We start from the raw sequence: 24,509 nt of genomic DNA, 5'->3' as shown, positions 1-24,509 counted from the left end.
CCCATACATCAGCAATTGATTGCAGCAATTGTGCAATCTGCAATCAATTGTGTATAAAAATATTTCCCTTTTTCAATCGATTGCAGATTGCAGAATTGCCACAATCGATTGAAAAAGGCAAAGATTTTTATACACAATCGACTGCAAATTGCACGATTACTGCAATCAATTGCTGATGTATGGGGGCCTTTACAACCAAGTTAATAACATGATGGAAATTATGGCACAAGGGCCACCTAGTCAGTATCACAGGAGGTGCTCTGTATTCCCTGTCAGCAGAAAAGCCTCCCTGGAAATGATATTACAATGCTGGCAACTATTTCTGTTATACTTTGATATCTGTCTATTAATGTATCTAACAAAAGTGAAGGCAGGAAGTCGTTGGGCTACAAACACAGAACTCCATAATCCATATGCTGTGCAGCAGCCAGCTGTGCCTGCGTGTTACGGAACCTTGTAGTGCGGCGCTTGTTTAGCAGGGATGCATTTGCCGATGCACAGCTGCCAGTAGTAGGCTTATCCAATGATTCTGGCAGTGGCTGCCGGCTGGGCAACCTGTAATATTTTATAGGAGTGGGAGTGATAGGTGAAACGGTGCGTGGAGCAATGCCATGATGTGTCTATCAGGTTTACTCACCAGCTACAAGTTCCAGGATGTCCACAGTAGCCAGAGGCTGGCAGGGTGTGCTGGGATTCGTAGTCCTACAGCCTGCTTATTTAGTGAGCAGAAAGTTCAGTACACTACTGTGTGTGTGTATGTATATATAATTATATATATATATATATATATATATATATATATATATAATTTTTTTTTTGCTAACTGAATACACAATAGGCAGCCTGTGGGACTACGAATCTATCTATCTATCCCATCCTCAGTAGGTCTCTGCACAGGTCAGCCACTAAGTGTCTAAATTGATATTAACCTTTTCTCTATTATTATTTAGCAACAAAATGAGATGTATAGAAGCAGAGACTGTCATGTGTGAGATTATATAGCATTTATTTGGGAGCCTGTGCTGATAACTCTTGGCATTCTTGTTGTACAGCTGCATGTGAATGAATTACTTAAACTGACATTGAGGTTTGGAAAGTTGTTTATTATAACTGGTGCTATTATTATTAGGCTATTATTGAATTGCTATTTTTGTATGTTGCAGGCTCCCTTCCTACTTTGTTTGGTAGCCTAATCCGTCACAATGCCCACCGTGGTGGTGATGGATGTGTCCCTGTCTATGACGAGGCCGGTCCCCATGGAGGGGACAGAGGAGTTTCAGCGCAAGCACCTGGCAGCACATGGCCTCACAATGCTCTTTGAACATATGGCTACCAACTACAAGCTGGAGTTCACTGCGTTGGTGGTATTCTCTTCTTTGTGGGAATTAATGGTGCCTTTCACCAGAGACTACAACACACTTCAGGTAGAAGATGAGACATAACAGGGGCTGTGGTGTGTGAACACATGAGTAACAAAATGTTTAATTTTGTTTTATATTTATGTGCACAGTATATGTCTATGCATAGGTCTCCTTTATACACCATACATTTCTATTTGGAAGCAAATAAACAGCAATGTTCCAGGGGTGTTTCTTGTAAATCCAAATAAGAAACTGTTTCAGAGCAAGTTTTTTTTTTTTTAAATAATTTCAGAATAATGCTGATGTGTAAATGTGACCTTTTTTGTACAACACAATTAGCTACGAAAATATGGTAAGGATGTGGGTATAATACAACATGACATTTTTGGCAAGACTACCTGAGAGATGCATCTGCACACAAGTGGGATTGAATACAGACAGCGTTAACTAGGTGGGAGGAGACTCAAGGAAACCGTATTATTGGTCGATATCCCTTTTAATGTTCCATATAGTCTTACGACTGCTCCACCTGGACATACAACAATAATTATTTAGGGTAGGTAGCATGTAGATACTGTAACCTTTTCAGTAAAAGCAAGCTCTTGGTTGGTGAAAACCATCTGTATTGGTTAGTAAATGTATGCAGACTGGAGCACAATTTCAAATCTAGCTGATTTAGTTTGTGTCATCCTCCTTGGCTGAGAAAGTGTCAGCTTGTACTGAGTGACCTTCAGTTCTCTTCTTGATGAGATTTGTTCTTAACTTTATAGCCATGGATTGTGGATGCTTTGGTGGCTTTAAATTCCTTGTCCTCATCCCCCCTGGAAATTAAGTACCAGGTGGTTATCTTTCCTGCATGTTTCAAGGTATTGTAACATACATTTCCTGGCACCCATCAGAATTGTTTTTTTTTTAATTTTAGATTCTAGGGATGACAAGTTTTCTCTGTTTCATAACGATTACCCTATCTGACTGACCCTTTGATTTTATAATGTTCTGCTTGTGATCACTGACTCTTAAATACAATTTTCCTACCTTTGGATGATTATGATCTGGACCTTGGCTGATCAGGACCTTGACAGAAGGAAAGATAAAGTTTTGAGAAAACTAAGCTGTCTTGGGCTAAGAGGAGATTACTACCATCACCTTGATAATTAGGGCTATGGAAAGAAGTACAGTAAATACCCCAGAGGAAAATCGCCTCTTTTATCAAAGGCTGCTACTCCTGTTGTAACATCTATGGAATTAATTTGAAAAGAACTGGGTATTCTCATTTGTTTTGTGCTAAATAGGCAATGTCTGGCTGAGTGTTTTTCTGTACAAGATAGCTGCCATTATATTCAGTTTCCTTTAGATAATCTATTTTTGTCTGCTCAAGAAGATCTTTTAGTTTCAGATGCATACAGTTACTGGCCCAGTCATTGTTTGTTGAGGTATAAGATGGTAATTCAGCCATTTATTGCCTTTTAGACCTTCCAGACTGCTAGCAAGTCTCTGTGGTAGGGATTTCATGTGCCTGTAAATCAGAGCTCTCCAATGTATGGTCACAACATCTGTAGCTCTGATGCCCTATGTATGATATGACAAAGTTATCCCTTCCGAGAGATTCTTCTCTTTCCTCCACCATGTCATACACATGTTATCTTTAGTGACCGTTTCATGGCTCAGACTAGAAACAGTTTGAATCTGGTTTAGGCTTTGCAAATGGCTGCTTCCAGATGTCTGGTGCAAAATAAGACCTTCTGGATTGGTGAAGGGCTGTAATTTGACCAACTAGACCTTACATTCCTTATTGACTTTTTCTTACAGCTTCTGTATTTTCCTTAGCGTTAGGGCAGGAAAGGTCTATTTGAGGAAGAATCCAACATACGGTAATCCTTGATTGTGAGGGAGCCAGATCTGGCCTGATTTCTTCTGGCTTATGAACCAGCCCAGCTATGACAATGTTGAACCCACTGTATGCAGTGTAACATCTCCCGCTGACAGACTAAATGGTGGTAGATAAGTGGGGAGTGAGATAGTGGAGCTTCTTGTATATAATATTCATCAATTGTTGATTTAAAAAAAAAAAAAAGTTATTTTCTTTGTACAAGTATATAAGCCTGTGTTTTCTTACTGCACATATATGTTACCGTTTCTTCTCCTGTCACTCAGGAAGCTCTAAGTAACATGGACGATTATGACAAAACCTTTCTAGAGTCAGCGCTTCAAGGAGTGGCCAGTGTGGTCCAACAGGAATGGGGAGCCTCTGTTCCTTGCCAGGTAAATATGGCTAGTCTGTTACTATCCTGAGAAGAGACCGGATCATCCTCTTGTTAGTAAGGAAGGCTTATTTTTAATAAGTGGAATAGTCCTCACCATTTTGGAATTGGCTGTTTTTGTGTGTTGAATCATTTATAATAGTCTATGTATTTATTAGATGCTAGTTCCTAAGAGAGATAAATATTTCTTAATCAATTGATAGACTGCGGTCTCAGAATAAATGGTCCAGCTCTTGTATTAGCAGCCTCCACTCTATGTAGGACACCGCTATATCGGAATGAGGTTACTTCCTGTGTTTCAGGCACCAAAAACTGTTTGGCGAATATTGGGGTACTATGCTACAGGGTTACATGCTATTTTAATTTACAGCATTTCATGTATAACAAATCAATAACAAAATTAATTTCCTGCTCCTCTATTTGAAATCCTACTCGGCTGGGGTACTCCAGATTATATTAGACCTCCACAAAAGAGGTCTACCATGCAGAGCCAACATAATGCCACTGCTTTAGTATGCCAATGCAATAACAATAAGTTCCAGCTTCAATAATTCTATGTAATGTTATTACATCTGCAGCATGAAGTGGTGAGGCAGGACCTAATATTAGCCTCCACCTCGGCGATTGGATCCTCCTTTTGTGTGGGTTTAATTTCATTAATAGCCCTCCCAGTCCGAAGAGAGGGATTACTATTATTCAAGTATGACATTTGTGTAATTGATTTGTTAATGTGTTACACTGAGGACTATAGGAACGGTGGGTGTAATGCCTGCTGCAAGGAGTTTGGACACTAAGGGCCGTATTCGATTAGAGTCGAAAACGTTCGGTAGCGACAAATAAAAGTCGAAATCGGATGTTTTTCACCCAAAAAAACCACGAAAAGTTTTCTCCATCTCAGACCAGGAGAAAAAAAATTGCTAAATTCCTATTTATGTGTGAAAATCTAGGGATTTCTTTCAAAACCCTTTGGACACATTCTCCCCCCCCCCCCCCCTCCAATGTGATAAATTACCACAAATGTTTTTTTGGTAAGTTGCGTATGTTGTCAAAAAAGGTCAGCCCAAATTTTGGGTGACAAAAAAAATGCTGAAAATGGTTTTAACTTATTGGGTCTGATATTCGAGGTGTGGTATGCATGCGTCAAGTGTTTTAAGCATTGCATGTTGGCGCCGCAGGTAGTTTTATAACGGTTTTTAAAATTGTGTTTTTACGACACAAAAATATACTTGCACCCATTTTAACTTGCCCCCAATTTACGTGAAACAGTAATTTTCTAGAAAAAAAAATAGCTTTCTATCATTTTCAACGATTTATTTTTTTTTTTTCATCCAAAATGTATGCTGTTGTTTTTCGCCAAAGTACGCAACTTACGAAAACTTGTTTTGGGTAATTTATCATTAGGGTGTCCAAAGGGTTCTGAAAGAAATCCCCACATTTTTAGGAAAAAATAGGGATTTTGCATTTTTTTTCTCCTGGTCTGAGATGGAGAAAACTTTTCGTCTGTGTCAGTCTATCCTATTATCGCGGGTGCGATAATATCGGTGAAAAAAAATCAGCCGATATTATCGCCGCTAATTGAATCCGCCCCTAAGTAAGGAGAGAGTGCTCTGTGCTTATAATCCTTTTAGGCACCCAGGGAGCTCTTCTTTATTGAGCACCTCTGTTATACCTTGCATTGTACCCAGGCTCAGTAAAGGGCAGACAGGGTACCCCTCTGAGTGAAGCATTGGAGAGCCCATTGGTGTTGGGTCTGTACTATCTTCCTGGTTCCAGTGGCATTCCGGGGAGCCACTGATGGTTCAGTATTCTATTTAAACTCCCTTCCCCTTGCCCGTTACTTCAGTCTGTCCTGTTCGCCTTCCAGGGTAAATATTCGTTCTCCTCTTGGTATCTAATTCTGTTGCTGAATTGACTGATCCTGTGACCATACAGGAATATGTCACTTGCAGCTCGCTTTACACCAGTTCCTGGGGGTGGAATATTCTTTTCTCTATGGCTTCTGCACCATTTGTAGCTCGCACATTTACCAGTGCACACTCCTGTTTAGCTCTCAGGCTACACATTTGTGCGAGTTTTGAACACAGAGGGCTTGATTCAGAGATGGACACTGCTGATTTCGCTCTTGTAACTGTTGCCGGAATCGCGGCTGTGTTAATACGCACACGCTATTTTCTGCCTTCACCTGGTGGTGTAGCCTGCGTCTGAATGAGCTAGGACTGAGACGGCCGCCTTCGGCGTCTCTGCGCGCTGTAACACCGCTGGTGATCCTTGACGCGCCACTATCACGTGTACCAACGACACTTGCACCAGCCCTATGGCAGGTGCAGTTTCTCCGTCTGAACATGGCCTCTGTGCCAGCGGCTGTACCTCTCAGAACGCAGCCACTTTCAGTGATATGCCCGAGACAGTCCCATAACATGTCCATGAGACTGACATTTCGCACATATGCAGTTGCAAATATTCGCTCAACTACGTGAACATCTTCATTGCGTTGGATTCAGGCCCATAGTGAGGGATGTATTTTGTTGTGTCTACTACAGAGTTCTATTATCCTGTATCATGCAGGAGGTTCCTTCCTTAACACACATCACTTTTCCTGCTGCTTTTTGCTTAAGTAGGGACCATGGGGAATTCTTTATTAAGTCCAAGCTATAGTTATCTTAGCTGGGAACTGACAGGCCCTCCTCCGCATTGGCTCCTTTACCTTTAGGTTGGGTACAAACTAGAACGATATCTTCACGATTTGTCATATTGGAACGCACCTGCAGGTCTCCTACAAGATCTTCTGGTTGGCTGTGCTGCACAGCCAATCAGACGATATCATATGCGGGGCTGTGCAGTTTAACAAAGAATGGCACAAGGTCTTATCGGAAGAGGTGTCCCGGCAGGTAAGTGTACCTGCATATCGGTGATCACAAATACCCAGTATGCAGACGAAAGAGCACGGGATGTATCATTATTTTTTTGAGAAAATTGATACATCCTACCCTTGGTGTCCAACCTCCTGAATCTAGCAGGACCTGTTCCTTTGTTCCTCAGTTAACTACATGAAACAAGGATTTAACAGTAAGTACAAAAATCCAATAAAAAAAAAAAAAAAGAACAATATGGACAATTGTCTTTTTATTGAATGTTTGGAACATGGCAAACCATGGATTAAGTGTTTCCATTACTAAAAAGGATATTTTCTTAAATATTTGTTCCTCTGTTTGGATTTATGATCTTACTACTATTTTTTTTGTTACTTCTGTACAATATGTGGCACAGTACAGTAGTCATTACCCAATCTTTTTCTGATCAGGTTGTACTGGTTACGGATGGATGCCTAGGCATTGGAAAAGGTTCCTTGCACCACTCTCTGTCAACGATGAACCAGCGCAGTGAGAGCAACCGGTTTCCACTGCCGTTCCCTTTCCCCTCCAAACTTTACATCATGTGTATGGCAAATCTGGAAGAGGTGAGTTCACACCACAGTAGGCTGCTTGTGCGTGATAAACTGCAAGGCAATGCTAGGGAACTACATGTAGGAAAATTAATAAAGCGCATGCATATAAAAAAAAGCAGGGTTTACTTTTTTTTTTATTTCCTTACTTTTTTGCAAAGTGTGTCTAATAACACTGTTATATGCCCTCAGCTGCAGAACTCCAATTCTTTGGACTCTTTGGAAAGGCTCATTGACCTGAATAATGGGGAAGGCCAAATATTTACAATTGATGGACCTTTGTGCCTGAAGAACGTGCAGTCTATGTTTGGGTAAGCAAGCCTGGCTGTCAAAGAAGCTAATATGTCAAAGTTAATGTACTGTTGGAGATGGCCAGGCTTGCAAGAGATTATTTCAGAGGATTATGATCCTATCATGTGGCTGTTACTGGATTTATAGCTTTAGAAATTCCGCTTTCTAAATTATGTTTTGGGCTCAATCAGCTTAACAACATTTCCATATCATGCAGAAAACTAATTGACGTGGCCTACACACCGTTCCACGCCGTGCTCAAGTGTGGGAACCTCTCCTCCGATGTCCAGGTGTTCCCCAGGCCTGAACCGTTTGTCGTAGATGAAGAGATAGACCCGATTCCTAAATTTATTAACACCGGTAACTAGCTTAACGTGGGGATAGGGGCTCGTTAGAAGTATTATAACAATAATAATAATGATTTATGTTGCAATTTAAAACGGTAATCTTATGTCACTTGCTGAAGACACTGCAAACACTGTTTCACTGATTGGCTTTACTTTCCAATATATAGGTGACAGAATATACATGTGTTGGACAGTGGCTGAACCACTGTCAGGATTGAGTACTCGCCATGCAAAAAGAACAATGTAAAAATCATGTAAAGTTTACATAAACGCCGCTTGGCCAGTTATTTTGAATGTTACCACTGTCAGTGCTGGAGGTACTGTCGCTTTACTACATTATTAGATATACAGTCAGGTGCATAAATATTGGGACATTGACAGAATTTTCATATTTTGGCCTCTATTCACCACCACAATGGCTTTGAAATGAAACAAACAAGATGTGCTCTAACTGCAGACTTTCAGATTTAATTTGAGGGTGATTACATCCAAATCAGGTGAATGGTGTAGGAATTACAACGGTTTCTATTTGTGCCTCCCACTTTTTAAGGGGCCAAAAGTAATGGGACAAACTAAACAATCCTAAATCTAATGGTGCATACACACGATCAGATTTTTTCTTCAGATATGGACGATAACGATTTAAAAATCGTTCAGTCGTTCATATCTGAAGGAAAATCGTTCATATCTGACATGCCTGAACGATGGACGATCAACGATGCGCGTTCCCGTTTGTCAGATAACGATATCTGACATCTGATGGGTTTGCAGTCAGACTTGGACGATTCCATTCATTTTAATGCAGTCAAAAATCGTTCAATCGTTCAAATCGTTCAAAACTTTGGTCAAATCGTTCAAATCGTTTAGTCGTTCAGTCGTTCATCTGACAAATCTGACAAGTCTGACAAATCTGACCGTGTGTACGCTCCATTACTTTCACTTTTTAATACTTTGTTGCAAATCCTTTGCAGGCAATTACAGCCTGAAGTCTGGAACGCATAGACATCACCAGACGCTGGGTTTCATCCCTGGTGATGCTCTGCCAGGCCTCTACTGCAAATGTCTTCAGTTCCTGCTTGTTCTTGGGGCATTTTCCCTTCAGGTTTGTCTTCATCAAGTGAAATGCATGCTCAATCAGATTCAGGTCAGGGGATTGACTTGGCCATTGCATAACATTCCACTTTTTAGCCTTAAAAAACTCTTTGGTTGCTTTTGCAGTATGCTTTGGGTCATTGTCCATCTGCACTGTGAAGCGCCGTCCAATGAGTTCTGAAGCATTTGACTGAATGTGAGCATATAATATTGCCCGAAACACTTCAATTCATTCTGCTGCTTTTGTCAGCAGTCACATCATCAATAAATACAAGGGAACCAGTTCCATTGGCAGCCATACATGCCCACGCCATGACACTACCACCACCATGCTTCACTGATGAGGTGGTATGTTTTGGATCATGAGCAGTTCCTTTCCTTCTCCATACTCTTTCCTTCCAATCACTCTGGTACAAGTTGATCTTTGTTTCATCTGTCCATAGGATGTTATTCCAGAACTGTAATGGCTTTTTTAGATATTCTTTGACAAACTCTAATCTGGTCTTCCTGTTTTTGTGGCTCACCAATGGTTTACATCTTGTGGTGAAACCTCTATATTCACTCTTGTGAAGTCTTCTCTTGATTGTTGACTTTGACAAATATACATCTACCTCCTGGAGAGTGTTCTTGATTTGGCCAACTGTTGTGAAGGGATTTTTCTTCACCAGGGAAATAATTCTTCTGTCATCCACCACAGTTATTTTCCGTGGTCCTCCGGGTCTTTTGGTGTTGCTGAGCTCTCCGGTGCGTTCTTTCTTTTTAAGAATGTTCCAAACAGTTGATTTGGCCACACCTAATGTTTTTGCTATCTCTCTGATGGGTTTGTTTTGATTTCTCAGCCTAATGGTGGCTTGCTTCACGGATAGTGACAGCTCTTTGGATCTCATATTGAGAGTCGACAGCAACTGATTCCAAATGCAAATGTCACACCTAGAATCAACTCCAGACCTTTTACCTGCTTAATTGATAATGAAATAACGAGGGACTAGCCCACACCTGTCCATGAAATAGCTTTTGAGTTGATAGTCCCATTACTTTTGGCCCCTTAAAAAGTGGGAGGCACATATAGAAACCGTTGTAATTCCTACACCGTTCACCTGATTTGGATGTAATTACCCTCAAATTAAATCTGAAAGTCTGCAGTTAAAGCACATCTTGTTTGTTTCATTTCACAGCCATTGTGGTGGTGAATAGAGGCCAAATATGAAAATTCTGTCAATGTCCCAATATTTATGCACCTGACTGTATGCGAGAGGAATACTGAAATGACATGTTGAGGTTTTTGTGCTCATCAAGACAGGAGGGCCCCACTTTTTTACACTTATTTACAGATGTGTCCTCACTTGTCTCTGTGGCAGCTGTGTCACACAGCCCCTTTTGATGGGCCTGATCCTGTGAGACTCTGCGGGCATCTTTTGTTTGTCTCTCTACTTCAGGGTCCATAGGGGGTCCACAGGGTTGACCTTGGGGATGTCCCAAAGCAGTTCTGGATCCAGGGGCATCACGCAGTTAAAGCTTTTTTCTGCTCCCAGGATGCACTGGGTCCATCCTCCTCTATACCCCACCCCCGAGCCACAGGCACCTCAGTTTTAGTTGGTGCCTGGACGGAGTCGGGTCACCCTTAGCGCAGGGGGGCTGATTAGCAGTCCCTAAGCTTATTTTATTTTGTGAATTTTATAGTTTTATTTTACTTTTAAGACACTTCAGAGCGGCAGCGTCGGACTGTCCATTGGACTTCCAAGCTGCCGCTCCTGCACCCCGCTTGCAACGCGACGCCAGTACAGATCTGGGGATCGCAGCGGGACCCCAGAGTCTGTACTAGCCAGGTTCTGGGTAATCCCACGACTGATGCCGGAGCGCCGGGGATAAGGTAAGAGGTATATGCAGTTGGCTGCCTCCAGTCTCTGGGGACGGACCGGAGGCGCTAGTAGTGGAGGCGGGCCCCCCTCTCCGTAGTAATACCCTGCGGGACCACTAGACCACCAGGGAATAAGTTGCCGGCAGCGGGAACCGGCGTTCTGGGGGTTAAATGTTAGCCAGGGGAGGCAGCCCTGCCTGTCTAGCGGCTCCTCCCCTCAGCTCAGCATGCCTTTCCGCTCGAGTCTGGCGACGCTGAGCTGCATTCCTCCTTCGGCCACTCCTCCTCTGAGGTCTCCGGCGGCCATCTTCACTAGCAGCATCACAGGTCTCTCAGGCAGCGTGCGGACCGGTCCCCCTGTGTACTTCTCCCCTGCTAGGACAGCGCACACAACACTGTAGCCCTCCCAGGCACTGAATCTGGGCTGGTTGATTGTAGTGACAAGGTGCAGTGAGTATTACTTTCTGAATTGTTTGTGACTTTTGCTAGTGTTGACTGTCTATGCTTTATTTCTACTTACTGTCAGACTATACCTATCCCTTTCCTTCTCCTATGGCCCTTGCAGGTGTGTGGGGGAAGGGCTTTTCTCGGACCTCACTTATATAAATTAATGTATTTGTGAGGTCGGTCACATACAGTTGCGTGCTACACAGTACCATATATGTGGACCTGTGTGCTGCATGCTTGTGGGTGCGCCAGGAGTAAATCACTGAACTTCCCTATTGATGTTGATATATATCTGTGTATGTGTTTGTGTGTGTGTGTGTGTGTGTATGTGTATATATATATATATATATATATATATATATGTGTATGTATGTATGTAATATATATATATATATATATATATATATATATATATATATATAATGTATGTATGTATATATATATATATATATATATATATATATATATATATATATTATTTTATCATAGAGAAAAACAGAGTGGGAGCGCTATCCCTGAGAACCTTAATAATAAGGTATAATATTATCAACTAAATCAGTGTTGAATTAACACAATAAAAATTTAAATGAGCTGGTAATTAATGGACAATTCCATGAGCAAATCAATAAAAAACTTTATATAAGAAGAGAAGTATAAAAACCAAAAAATTTAAAATAAATTAAAAAACACAGAAAAATAAATTAAAATGAAAGATAAAATCCAAATGAGAATAAATACACATAAATTACAGTAATGATAATAATAAACATCAATTGGCTTAGAACCATCTAATTGATGGTGTAGCAAATTTATGTAACAGTAGCTTGCTGAATTTGGCTTAGGAAATAAACCTGTAACCCAAGTTGGAACATCTCCCTTTGGCTTAAACTAAAATGCCAAACACTTTTAATAAGCTGCAACAATGTTGCCAGTCAATGTCAATAGAGCTGAAATTTTAAGTTCTCCTATAAGCAATGTGCTTTGATAGCTGTATTAGGCAAGTTGTAGTAGTAGCCACCGGTAATGAAGGGGGTTTGTAGAAAACAGGTGTACACCTAATGCACATATATTGAAACCGGCATTTGTGACTAAATCCCTATATAACACCGCTGTTGTAGTCCCGATTAAGGCTTGTAAATAGGAGTCCCGATTTAGAATAGCGGGACAGTACGTATACAATTTCCTTGCAAGCGGACACCTGGAGCCAATGATTAATTAGGCCGCCGTGGAAAATAATATGGTACCTCAGTGTCCAGTTAGCGGGTTCTACAGCCTCCGGCCATCCGGATGTATCCTATCCGAGTGCACTCGTGGCCGCCTAATTGGTGTCTGTCGGCGCTCTTTAGCTAGTCAGTGGGACAGTAGTAACTGCAGTGTGTGTCCGGAAACCCCTAGTCCGGCTCCAGTCAGGCTGCGGTGTAGATGAAATTAGCCCACGTGTGGTTCAGCTGTGCAGAGTCAGCAAACGGGGGTTGTAAGCTTGACGCGTTTCTTGGTACTTGCCGTTTCATGTCTGACAAGAAAGTTGAGCGCTCCGCGGCTCCTACTCTGTTCTCCCGCAGACGCCTCGTCGCAGGTGTTAACCAGGAGGATTTATCACAGGATGGGCTGTGTGTAAGGTGCCAGCAGTTACCTGGTCCCTCTAACCCCCCCAATTTCGGGACAGGACCCTCCTTGGGCATTTTTTCCTCAGGTGCTAGCTTCCATCGCGGACTGTCTGGCGGTCCCGACTGACCTCCCCCTTAGGGGATTTCGCCAACCAGCCATCCCCCCTTCAGGGTCTTCCTCAGGCGGGTCAACCACCATGGGTGGATGTGTTCTCCAGTTCAGTCCAGAGTTTGGGTGCCTCATCTTCAGCCTATCAAACTATGCTACGAAGTGACAGGCTTCAGAAGGCGTCTAAACGCCCTGTTTTGTCAACCTTGTCTGCACAAGTATCAGACTCTGAGGCGTCCTCGGATGATGGGGAATTGCCTGAGGACTCTGACTCAGATTCCCCTGTCCGGGAGGTGGAAACGAAATCTTCCATTAATGTGCCGGCATTGGTAAGGGCAGTGCGGTCTATTCTTGATAAATAGGATGACGCACCGGCCCCTAAATCCAAGTATACAAATTTCAAACAGGCAAAAGTGACTTCTGCTGTTTTTCCCCTATCTGACTAGCTGACTGATCATATGGCGGAGGCCTGGCAGTCACCTAGTAAGAGGTTCCAGCCGCAGAAACGTTTAGCATCTAGTTATCCGTTTCCTGCAGGTCATTGCAAAAAGTGGGAAACCCCGCCTGCGGTGCATTCTCATGTCACTCGCTTAATCAAGAGTGCTACCTTGCCTATGCCGTCCATTTCATCCCTAAAGGTTCCCACAGACAGGAAAGTGGAGACCTGTTTAAAATCAATCTATTCTCTCTCAGGGGCGGTGGCCCGTCCTTCCATGGCCATCTCTTGGGTGGCTAAAGCCATTGATAGCTGGGCCAATGTACTGGAGGATACTTTTCCTGAAGATGCTCCTGAAATGCAGAGAGCTTTAGTGGGATAGATGAGGATGCCGCTTCCTATATTAGAGAAGCGTCTTTAGATGCCAGTCTTCTGACTTCCAGAGTATCGGCAGCAGCGGTGTCTGCTAGCCGGTCGTTGTGGCTGCGTTCTTGGAGAGCGGATGCGGATTCCAAGAAAGGCCTGGAGGCCTTACCCTTAATGGGGAAATTTATTTGGCCCGGACCTGGACAAATTTGAAGATACCCTGGCTAAGTCTTAGTCAGCTTTTCTACCTTTGGCAGCTGCGCCTTCTAAGGCTAGGACCTCTGCATTTTGGTCCTTTCGTTCTCAGGGAAAGTCCAAGGGATAGTCCTTCCCGAAGCAGTCGGCGACCAAGGCCGCCCCTAAACCTAAGAAGCAAGCGTGGAGTGCTAGACGCCCTACTTCCAAGCCAGAGGATAAACCTTCTGCCTGATGGGACAGGCCTCCCTCTGGGGGATCCCAGAGTGGGAGGTCGACTTCTTCAATTCGCCCAGTGCTGGTACAACACCACCACGGAAACCTGGATTCGAGAAGTGGTCTCTCAGGGGTACGCCCTCTCCTTTCGTCTCAGGCCTCCCCAACAGTAGTTCTGCACAAGTCCTTTTCAGGAGGAGACCAAGGCCTTGCAGATTCAGAAGGCAATAGTGTCCTTGCTGAAAGCAGGGATTCATTGTTCCTGTTCCGCCTTCTCAACGCGGGACGGGTTACTATTCTACTCTTTTTCTGGTGCAGAAACCCAACAGGTCTCATCGGTCTATCCTCAATTTAAAGTCGCTGAACAAGTTCCTCAGAGTGCCCAAATTCAGGATGGAAACTTTGCGTTCCATCATTCTGGCTCTGGAACCTGGGGATTACCTGGTCTCCCTGGACATCCAGGATGCCTACCTTCATGTTCCTATAGCTCCTTCACACCAACGGTATCTGAGGTTTGCTAAATGACAACACCATTACCAGTTTCAGGTTCTGCCCTTTTGGCCTCTCCACGGCTCCAAGGGTATTCACTAAAATTATGGCGGTCATGACCGCCCATCTACGGAGCCAGGGTATACGGCTTCTGCCATTTCTGGACAACCTCCTGTTGCTGGTAAGCTCTCCAGAGGTACTTCTACAACATCTACACCTGACGATCGCTTGTCTTCAAAAAGTCCTACCTGATTCCATCACAACGGATGGTTAATTTGGGAGCCCTGCTGGATTCTCATCAGCAAAGGATCTTTGACTCCGGAAAAGGTTTCCTCCTTACAACTGCGGGTGTGCAGTTGTCTGATGAGTTGCTGAGTGTCTGTTCACTCGGCAATGAGGGTTCTGGGGTCCATGGTGTCGGTATTCGACATGGTGGAGTATGCCCAGTTTCATTCCAGGGCCCTGCAGGGGCTGATTCTATCCAAATGGAACGGGTTACCACACCGGATCAGGAGTCTGATGCTGGTGTTGTCTCCGGAGGTGCGCCTGTCGCTTGCTTGGTGGCTTCAGACATCTCATCTCACCAAGGTTCGCCCCTTTAGGATCCCGGACTGGGTTCTGCTTACGACAGATGCCAGTCTCCGGGGTTGAGGTGCAGTGACGGGTCTACATTCACTTCAGGGCCGTTGGATGGCGGAAGAAGCGGTTCTTCCCATCAACATTCTGGAACTTCGGGCCATGTACAGGGCCTTCCAGTTGTCTAGTCACACTCTCGTTCAGTCCGACAACGCCACCAAGGTGGCGTACATTAACCATCAAGGGGGTCTCTTAGTCGAGCTGCGATGTCAGAGGTGTCACGCATATTGTCTTGGGCGGAGTGCCACCTTTCGGCCATCTCGGCAGTCTTCATTCCAGGAGTCCTCAATTGGGAGGTGGACTTCCTCAGCCGTCACGACGTGCATCCCGGGGAATGGTCGCTTCACCCAGAGGTATCTCAACGGCTCGTGGACAGGTGGGGACTGCCGGAGGTGGACCTCATGGCCTCCCGTCACAATCGCAAGCTGCCTGTGTACAGGTCCAGGACAAGAGACGCCAGCGCAAGCCTAATAGATGCGCTGTCAGTGAAATGGACATTTCAGCTGGCGTATCTATTCCCTCCGATATCCCTGCTGCCTCAGGTCCTTCGGAAATTCAAACAGGACGGCGGCACACTTCTGCTGGTGGCTCTGGCTTGGCCCAGATGTCCTTGGTACTCCGATCTTCAGAGCCTCTCCATCGATGCTCCGTTCCCTCTGCCTCTACGTCGGGGCCCTGCCTTTACTCGGATCTGGGTGGCTCTTAAGGTCCCGGGGTTTTTCCAGCTGTCTGCAGCATGATGCTACAGGCGCGCAAGCCTGCTTCCGCCAGGATTTACCACAGAGTGTGGCATACTTATATTCGGTGGTGTGAGTCCAGAAACTACGATCCTCAGGTGTTTCGTGTTTTTAGGGTTTTGGTGTTCCTTCAGTCTGGTTTGGACCTAGGTTTACACCTACAGTAGCTTCTTTGAAAGTTCATGTGTCTGCACTATCTGTGTGGTTCCAACGTAGGATAGCTACTCTGCCGGATATCCATACCTTTTTCCAGGGTGTTCTCGGGATTCAGCCTCGCTCCTTGGGATCTGGCGGTGGTGCTTCGGGCCCTGCAGGGTCCTCCATTTGAACCTCTTGAGTCTGTGGAACTCAAATGGTTGACGGTTAAGACTGTTTGTTTTTCTCCGGGCGATTGCTTCGGCCAGAAGGGTATCAGAATTGGGGGCGCTCTCTTGTCATCCTCCTTTTCTGATTTTTCACCAGGACAGGGTGGTGCTTCGCACTCGCCCGGATTTTCTTCCTAAAGTGGTTTCTAAGTTCCACATTGATCAGGAAATTGTTGTCGGCATTTCAGTCACCTGATCTCTCGACTGGTGAGGCTTCCTTAGATGTGGTCCATGCTCTCAAAGTTTATGTGGACCGGACTAGTTCGGTCATTCGGAAGTCTGATTCCTTGTTCATCCTCTTTGGTTTTCACAAGAGGGGTTGGCTTGCCAGCAAACAAACTTTGGCCCGTTGGCTTCGTTTGGTTATTTGTGAGGCTTATACACAGGAGGTTTTGCCTGTTCCGGCCTCTGTTAAGGCTCCTTCTACTCGGTGTGTGGGTCCCTTGTGGGCTGCTAGCTGTGGCGCCTCGGCTGTTCAGCTGTGTAAGGCAGCCACATGGTCTTCCATCCAGACCTTTCTGAGGTTCTATGCTTTTGACACCTTCGCCTCTCAGGATGCATCCTTCGGGCGCCGGATTATCCTTTCAGCACAGGAGCGGCCCCGCCCTTAATTGAACTGCTTTGGGACATCCCCAAGGTCAACCCTGTGGACCCCCTATGAACCCTGAAGTAGAAAACAAGAGATATGATATGATAAGAACTTACCTTTGTTATCTCTGTTTCTACAAAGTCCACAGGGCGTCCGCCCTGACGCACCTGGCTTCATATGGGCTATATGGCTGGTCACCGGTTTTCCGTCTCCCTTTCTGTGAGTATGGTTCTTGTGTGTTCCAGTCTTCCTTCTCTCTGTTTTTTCCTCCTCCAGCCTTGGCTACTTACCAACTGAGGTGCCTGTGGCTCGGGGGCGGGGTATAGAGGAGGATGGATCCAGTGCATCCTGGGAGCTAAAGCTTTAACTGAGTGGTGCTCGTGGATCCAGATCCAGCTATACCTCAAGGTCAGCCCTGTGGACCTTATGGACTTCGTAGAAAACAGGTGTTTTCCACTCCAAGTTCTGTTTACAGTCTCCGACGCACACAGATGTACAAGTGACGCATACTAAATCAGGACGCACCAGTAGACTGTGCTGATAAATCACATTGCTTTGTTACGCATTTTCGCCCCTGAGCCCCCCCCCCAAAAAAAAAAAAAAAAAAAACTGAAGAAACGCCCAACGCTAGCAGAGTTGCACGGGGCCCATTGGCGTTGGAACAAAGGGAGGGGAGAAGGGGGTGTTATTGGAGCGGCGGACGGCCAGGGGCTGTGCTTTATAGCAATAGGTTGCTCGGCCCCTGCACTACATGGAGTGGGCGGAGGTGTAATATGCGGTTTTTAAGTTAAAGGATAGCACACTACACCTCCTCCATGCAGTGCAGGGGCCGTGCAGCCTATTGCTGTAAAGCACAGCCCCTAAGCATCCGCAGCCGCCACAAGTAAGTTGGAGGGAGGGAGGGTGTGAGTGGGGTGTGGCGCCAGAAATTATATTCTATATTGCCCTACCCCCATAAAATCGTTCTGACTCTGATGGCTCACTCACGCCAGGCATATCGCGCTGCATGGCATATTGAGGCTAGATGTAGGAGCACACATCTGTAAATCTGGTGTTCATTTTATGATGCTACGGATATAAGCAGGAGCACTTGTCATATAGCATCTTATACATACTATATAGTTGAAGACAAGCTATGTCTTTCAGAACTGGAAGTTGTGGGGTTTATTGACATTGCTGACATCTCCAGTCCTCCAGTGCTGTCCCGTCATCTGGTTCTACCCATCGCACTCAACAAAGGTGAGCATGGGGGGGGGGTAGCGTTTGGTAGCCAGAGTTGTGTGTCTGACATAATGACATAATGACATAATGGACATAATGACCACTATTGGTCTCTTGTCTTTACAGAGGGAGATGATATTGGGGCTGGTCTCACCGATGACATAGAGGATGAGAATTCTGCCAGTCAGATTGCAGGCAAAATCCCAAATTTCTGTGTCCTGCTCCATGGTAGCCTGAAGGTGGAGGGTATGGTGGCCTTAGTACAGCTTGGGTATGTAAATCAGTTTACCATAATAACTGAATGTTGTCTGGCGCCGGACCTAGAAAGTGGCGCACGTGCCCGAAAAGGGGACGTGGTCATGAGAAAATGGGGCGTGTCTTTAAGACGCGCCCCCTCTTGGGGACGGCCCGGCAGGTCTCTTAAGCGCCGGGCACACCCCTAAGTTCTTCTGTCTCTGTGAATAGATGCCGGGCGCATGCGGTGATGCTTCACCGCTATTTTTCCCACCCGCGGGACACAGGCCCGTGGTTGGAGACGATACCCGGTTGGTTGTTTTAGCGGAGCACCGCCAAAAGGGCAGGGCGTTGAAATTGGGCAAGGCATGGCTAAAACAGACTAGTGGGTACACTAGTAAATGTCTATTTCTTTCTTCTACTGTAGACCAGACTGGCATGGCATTCTGTATTCTCAAGCGGACAGCAAGAAGAAATCTAATTTGATGATGTCTTTGTTTGAACCTGGTGTTGAGCCATTACCCTGGTTGGGGAAAACCTCTCAGCTCGGTCCCATATCAGGTATAATATGGGAAAAGAAAACAAACTGTAACTTCAGTCTTTAGAATCGCCCTAGCACCCATTCTCGCTGTAGAGTAAAGGCCTCACTACCTGCCCATCTCCCTCTATCCCAATCCTGCTGTGGAGAGGTCCCTGCTTGACCACCCTACTGCCAGTGCCTCCTGGCCACCAGTCATGTCGTGTCTGGACTCCAGAGTTCAGACACACAGACAATCACATCATGGGAATTTCTAAACGCTGATTGGTGGATGGCTGGAGCTATTGAGGGAGAAAGTGCGTTATTTGGTCTTGGGGGTTGTAGTTCTGGGATATATTAATTGAAGAGGAAGGGGGCTTGTTAGGTCTGGGGGGAGGAATTCTGTGCCATGATATTAATTGAAGGAGAATTGGGGGTTGTTCTGGTATATATTATTTTCACTGGAGATTACGGTCTGACCCTTATGTATCAACTTGCGAAAAGCGAAGCTTACAGAGCTTGGCCCCACTGGTTTACACCATCCTCATATAGCGTAAACTGCGTTATGCCCATGGAGACATATTTGCAGGAGAGGGTTCTCCCGATTCATCTTCTGCAGCCTCTGGCCGTCTACGGTTAGTTCCCCCGGAGGAGTCTTTTCGCAAATGTGTAAGACTCCTCCAAAATGCTGGGGATGTAATGTGCAGGGACAGCGGTTATTGCTACCGTTGACCCTGTGTATTGCACTTAGTACATAGCGGGGATATTTTTATTAAAAATGAAAATATCTATTGCAATACAGACCGAAAATAATCTTACAATTTCTGTGAACTTTGGGTGGTGGCCCTTCACAATGTTGCTATAAGGCCCATACAGTTCTAGCTACGCCCCTGTTAAAGTCTAACTCTAGCAGTGGTGCACAGAGGCAACTACTATTTCTGGATGTCTCTTGATTGTCACTGACAGCAGGCAATTGGGTCTGAGAGCCAGGATCATGTTGATATTTAAACCATTTCCTCTAATAACACCACTGAACCATTAGTTTACTCGCTGTTTAGTATGTGAAATATGCAAAAGGTTAAGCATGGCTCTCTAATGTACTTCCTATATCTTTTTCTCTAGATGCCAAGGAAAACCCATATGGGGAAGAAGATAATAAGAGCCCGTTCCCGTTGCAGCCCAAGTCCAAGAGAAGCTATGCCCAGAATGTGACCGTGTGGATTAAAACTAGCGGGCTGCAGGTAACGCTCAGGATATCGTGTTGTCATTCAAATGCACATACATACCCAGTAGTGTGTTTCTTAGAAAGAAAGAAATTGGAAACCTTTCAGATGCAACTAATCCAAGCACAATTTGGGGAAAACCAGCCTTCAATTTGGTACAGGGATATACAAACTGTGTTCTTGACTACTTAATATTATAATATATGAACCTATTTTTCTCAAACTTGAATGAGTCATGGGCCACCATTTTTAAACTGCATTTAAAGAGATGGCTAATTGGGGCTCATCTTTTTGAAATTGACAGCCTTTGCAATTTGTTCCAGTGCTGTGTCCTGTTTACTAGCTTTTAGGCGCTCATATGGTCTCCTTAGTGACTTATAAAAACCTTTTATAATTTACAGTAGGGATACATTATTCCACATACGGTGATAGCTGTTACATTAGCTGGCGTAATATCATCACTACAGGTGTGGATCAGACCCCCACAATACAGACATGTGAAATGTTGACATTCTGCACAGCCCGGTCAGGCTAGAGGAGGAGAGTTAGGGTTAGGTATTAGGAGGAGGGTTAGAGGAATAGCGAGTAAGATGTTCTCCACACTAGTACATTAGTGGGATATCCTCCTCTCTGATCTCTTCCGATAACAGTCCTCCTGCCCCACAAAAACTTACCAGTATTTGGAAAGCTGCAGATTTGTGGTGGTTCCTTATTGGTTGATTGCCATATGGTCATCTAGTTAGAAATCTCTTCCTTTAGCCACTGTTTTAGGCATTGCTGGCTTCTAGGAAGTCAAAATGGAAGGCCTTAATAAAAGAAAATTTGGAGGGCACTGCTGCATTTGGGACATAACACAGCTAAGCTCTTGGATAGGGCAATTATATTTCTATTTAATATTTAAGCATAAATACTGGTTGGGACAAGCGAATTTAGCAATAAATGAGCATATTTCTAAAACTGGTCGTTCTTCATCTCCTGTTTTATCTGTGAGTAGCTTTATACACCCTCTATGTTCCAGAGCACCCTTTTGTTATGTTTACTCATGTGCTATACTGTATGTGCCTTTGTGGCCCAAGTTTTAAAGTGGGCAAGGCCAGACCAACATGTAACTATCAGATCATCAATATGTTCACAACATCAGAGTATTTCAGTAGACATCTGTTGGTCCCAGGTTTTGGGGATGGTAGTAAAAGTGGGTTTGCAGACAGGTCTGCGAGTGACGAAGAGATATGAGGCAAGCTGTAAGTGACACATTCAGCCCTAGATAGTTTAAGGAGGTGTGTCCCCCAACAACAACAGTTATATGAACTTCTTCCCAATGCTTGCTGAATGTATCAAACACTCCTCCCTATACAATTCATACACTCATCTGTTTGTTTTGCTTTCTTCTGCTGTAGACGGATGTGCAGAAGATTTTGAGGAATTCCAGGAAACTCCCGGAGAAAACGCAGACGTTCTACAAAGTAAGACAACGGATAATATGTTCGTGTTTGATTCTTTGTAGAACAGGATGTTAGATTGTTTGCCTGGTAATATTCTGTCATATTGTGAAAACATTGTCCGAAGGGGAACCCGAAGGCAGCAAACCAACTGAAGGAAATTAACTCTGCTGTTCCCGTACGTCCTGCAGCCACCTATTACCTGCTGTCATTAATGTTCATTTCTGCTTTGCAAAACAGACTGAAGAAGGTATGCTGGGACTTGTTGTTCCACCATAGCTTTTGAGCTATAGGTTGCTTATTCGTGTGCAGGGGCGTAAGGAGGGTGGTTCCAGTGGAGCGCAAGCTCCAGGAGGCGCTGTGTATCTGGCAGCTGTCTAAGCTGACAGTCTGCCGGGTGCCAGCATTGAACTGTGAACACTGGCCTCTGAAGTGATCGGAGGCTAAGGAAGCCTCCGATCACTTCAGAGGCCAGCGTTCCCAGTGATGCAGGACGCGGGTGACGTGATGACGTCACCCGCGCACTGAGGAGCCTGCACGGCCTGCTGGATCTAGTTAGATCCAGTCAGGGCGGCAGCGGCAACGACGGCCGCGGTGGATCAGGTAAGTACTGGGGGGGAGGGGGCAGAACTACATGGGCACCAGTACAGGGGCCATTGCATATGGGCACTACTCCAGGGGGCACAGCATGGGGGGGTCGCTACTTTAAGGGGCACTGCATATGGGCACCACTACAGGGGGCTGTCCCTAACTATTTTTACTTGAGGGGGCCAGCCGCCATAGCACGCACATGCTCCGGGCGCCCTGGCTACGCGCTACTCCTGTTCGTGTGCCTGTGCAGTTGGTCATTAGAACCGTCCTCAGCTCTGCGATGTAAGAGTCTGGCCTCGCACATGAAATATGCGGCATTCCTCTCTGTTGTTTTATCTCCCCCAGGAATTGAACCGTCTTAGGAAGGCAGCCCTTGCATTCGGGTTCCTGGACTTACTAAAAGGAGTGTCCGATATGTTGGAAAGGGAATGTACTCTACTGCCAGACACCGCACACCCTGAAGCTGCCTTCCAGCTCTCTCATGCAGCAGCTCAGCTGAAACTTGCCAGCAATGGGAGTTCTGAACATGCTGCGTACGACCAGAACATTATGCCTCTGCAAACCGACTTTTCTGGGCGTGGCTCTGACAGGATGTAATGGCATCTCTTTGGGCACTCCCTTGGAGAGTTAGCGCCACACTGCAACTTTAGCTGGCGTGACTAGTGTGCTTTGATACTTGAAACTTTTTACCTAGCTGCAGGTATGAAAGACCGAACTCCAGGTTTTCCAAACTTTTTACCATAATAAGTGTGCTGGGCATTTTGCTCAGATTTATCAACCCATTGGAATGGACTGTGACATGGATAAGGAGTACAGAAGAGATCTGCTGATAAAGTATATTTTGCTAATCAAATGTTCGGAAAATCCAAGTCCAAATGTGCATATGACAGGGAAACCACGTGAGATGCAGAAATAACTATACTTTCCCCTTGTCAAAATTGACATGTATTTTACATTTTCTTTATAGCAAAGTCTACAGAATGTTTCTATTGCGTTAAGCTCAGAACTGATCACTTTCTTGTTAATGGGGCTTTCCCCTGAGTCGTACACATTTATAAGTTATAAATGCTTGGATACTACATTGCGCAATATTGTGAGCACTCTGCAATTGAAAAAGTGGCATAACTTTAAAACCTATTATACCAATGATTGACAAACATAGTGAAATACGGCTGTAGAGATGCAATTACTGTACTTCCTGCTTTTTCATAGCGTGTAGGTACGGTGGAACAGGTACTTCAGTGGCCAGAAGGTGCAAGTTACGAAAGGCTAGACTTCCTGCTCAGAATATTGGTCCATTATAGCCCTGATAACTCAGTCAATGATTACATCATTTGTTTGTTACCTAAACACTAATTAAGGCATATATTGCTATAAGCAGGTGAAAGGGCAAAAGTGTCATAAACAGCACAACATTTTGTAACAAAATACAACCTTTTACATTGTAGTGGTAGATGGGGCAAGGCTTAGTAGTGCAATGTCTAGTCACACATTCAATGACAAAAATGCTGAGAATTTAAAAAAAAACAAAAAAAAAAAAACACAATTATCGATTTATTTTAATATCATGCGGGATTTTTTTTTTTTTTACTAAAATGGGTCAACTCTGTTCTACTTTTTTATTACAGGTATGCTCTATTGTTGTATATATGATCATCAGTACAATTTCCTTTTGATATTTTTCCACATAATAAACTTCGTAAAAGAACATCTGTTATTTTACAGATTAGTTTATAAAATGCAAATGTTTACATCTGTCATATCATTAGACTAGTTCAAATTGCATAAACCTAAACTAGTCTCTGCGATGGAACAAATTATTTTTGTTACTCCCTGTTAAATATGTTTCTCTTAATCCCCCTGTGGGACACACTGTACAGCCACTGTTTCAGAAGCAGGCACAAGCTTAAACGTTGAAAGGTAAGAAAGAAGCGCTGACCTAAGAGAGCATACAAGCAATAATAAGATATAAAACATATAAATTTAATAAAAGTATATATATAAAAAAAAATCTCTGTTGGAGATATAAACACTGTGAATGCACAGCTAAAATGTTCAATAATATGCACCAGTGACGTAAGCACAATATCAATACATAGCACTATATAGCCACATTCACTTATACCATAGAACCCTTTCCTGCAGGTGCAAAGGTGACCGTCTTGAAGCCCACAGTCCAGCATAGATCTTATATATGGTCAAACACATTTTTGGAGAAAGAAGGACTTTGTGGGTGCTGATGAATCCCTCAGCAGGAATTTTGGATGCTAATATCATGAAAAGGGGCTAGTCTCTACAGGAAAGGCTGACTTCTGAGGAAACCTCCTTTCCCATACGGCTGAGAAACGCGTCAAGACACACCCTCCTTTGCATGTACCAGTGACATCTTGGGAGGAAGATGGGCTCAAACCCTCCAGCTCTGCCGTCCAGATCCCTGGGA

General features: G+C 44.5%; 1 protein-coding gene across 2 annotated transcripts; it reads left to right on the top strand.

Annotated features, from left to right (window-relative positions):
* The first annotated feature begins 411 nt into the window (after positions 1 to 411).
* INTS14 (integrator complex subunit 14) lies at positions 412 to 23,777 on the top strand. 2 transcript variants are annotated; one of them, XM_088452878.1, is made up of 12 exons: positions 412 to 594; positions 1,164 to 1,424; positions 3,516 to 3,623; positions 6,924 to 7,079; positions 7,257 to 7,375; positions 7,573 to 7,715; positions 17,991 to 18,083; positions 18,192 to 18,336; positions 18,727 to 18,860; positions 19,939 to 20,057; positions 21,437 to 21,502; positions 22,415 to 23,777. In XM_088452878.1, the coding sequence occupies exons 2-12, from the start codon at positions 1,203 to 1,205 to the stop codon at positions 22,664 to 22,666; spliced, it is 1,557 nt and encodes a 518-aa protein (XP_088309004.1). In that variant the 5' UTR covers positions 412 to 594; positions 1,164 to 1,202; the 3' UTR covers positions 22,667 to 23,777. The 2 variants fall into 2 exon arrangements, with proteins under 2 accessions (XP_088309004.1, XP_088309005.1); XM_088452879.1 differs by lacking the exon at positions 412 to 594 and adding an exon at positions 867 to 897.
* Positions 23,778 to 24,509: the final 732 nt, after the last annotated feature.

This window comes from Taudactylus pleione, unplaced genomic scaffold (assembly GCF_031769625.1).
Source record: "Taudactylus pleione unplaced genomic scaffold, aTauple2 ptg000556l, whole genome shotgun sequence".
NCBI lineage: Eukaryota > Metazoa > Chordata > Amphibia > Anura > Myobatrachidae > Taudactylus > Taudactylus pleione.
Note: the sequence above shows the minus strand (reverse complement) of the source record. Positions and strands in the feature narration are given on the sequence as shown.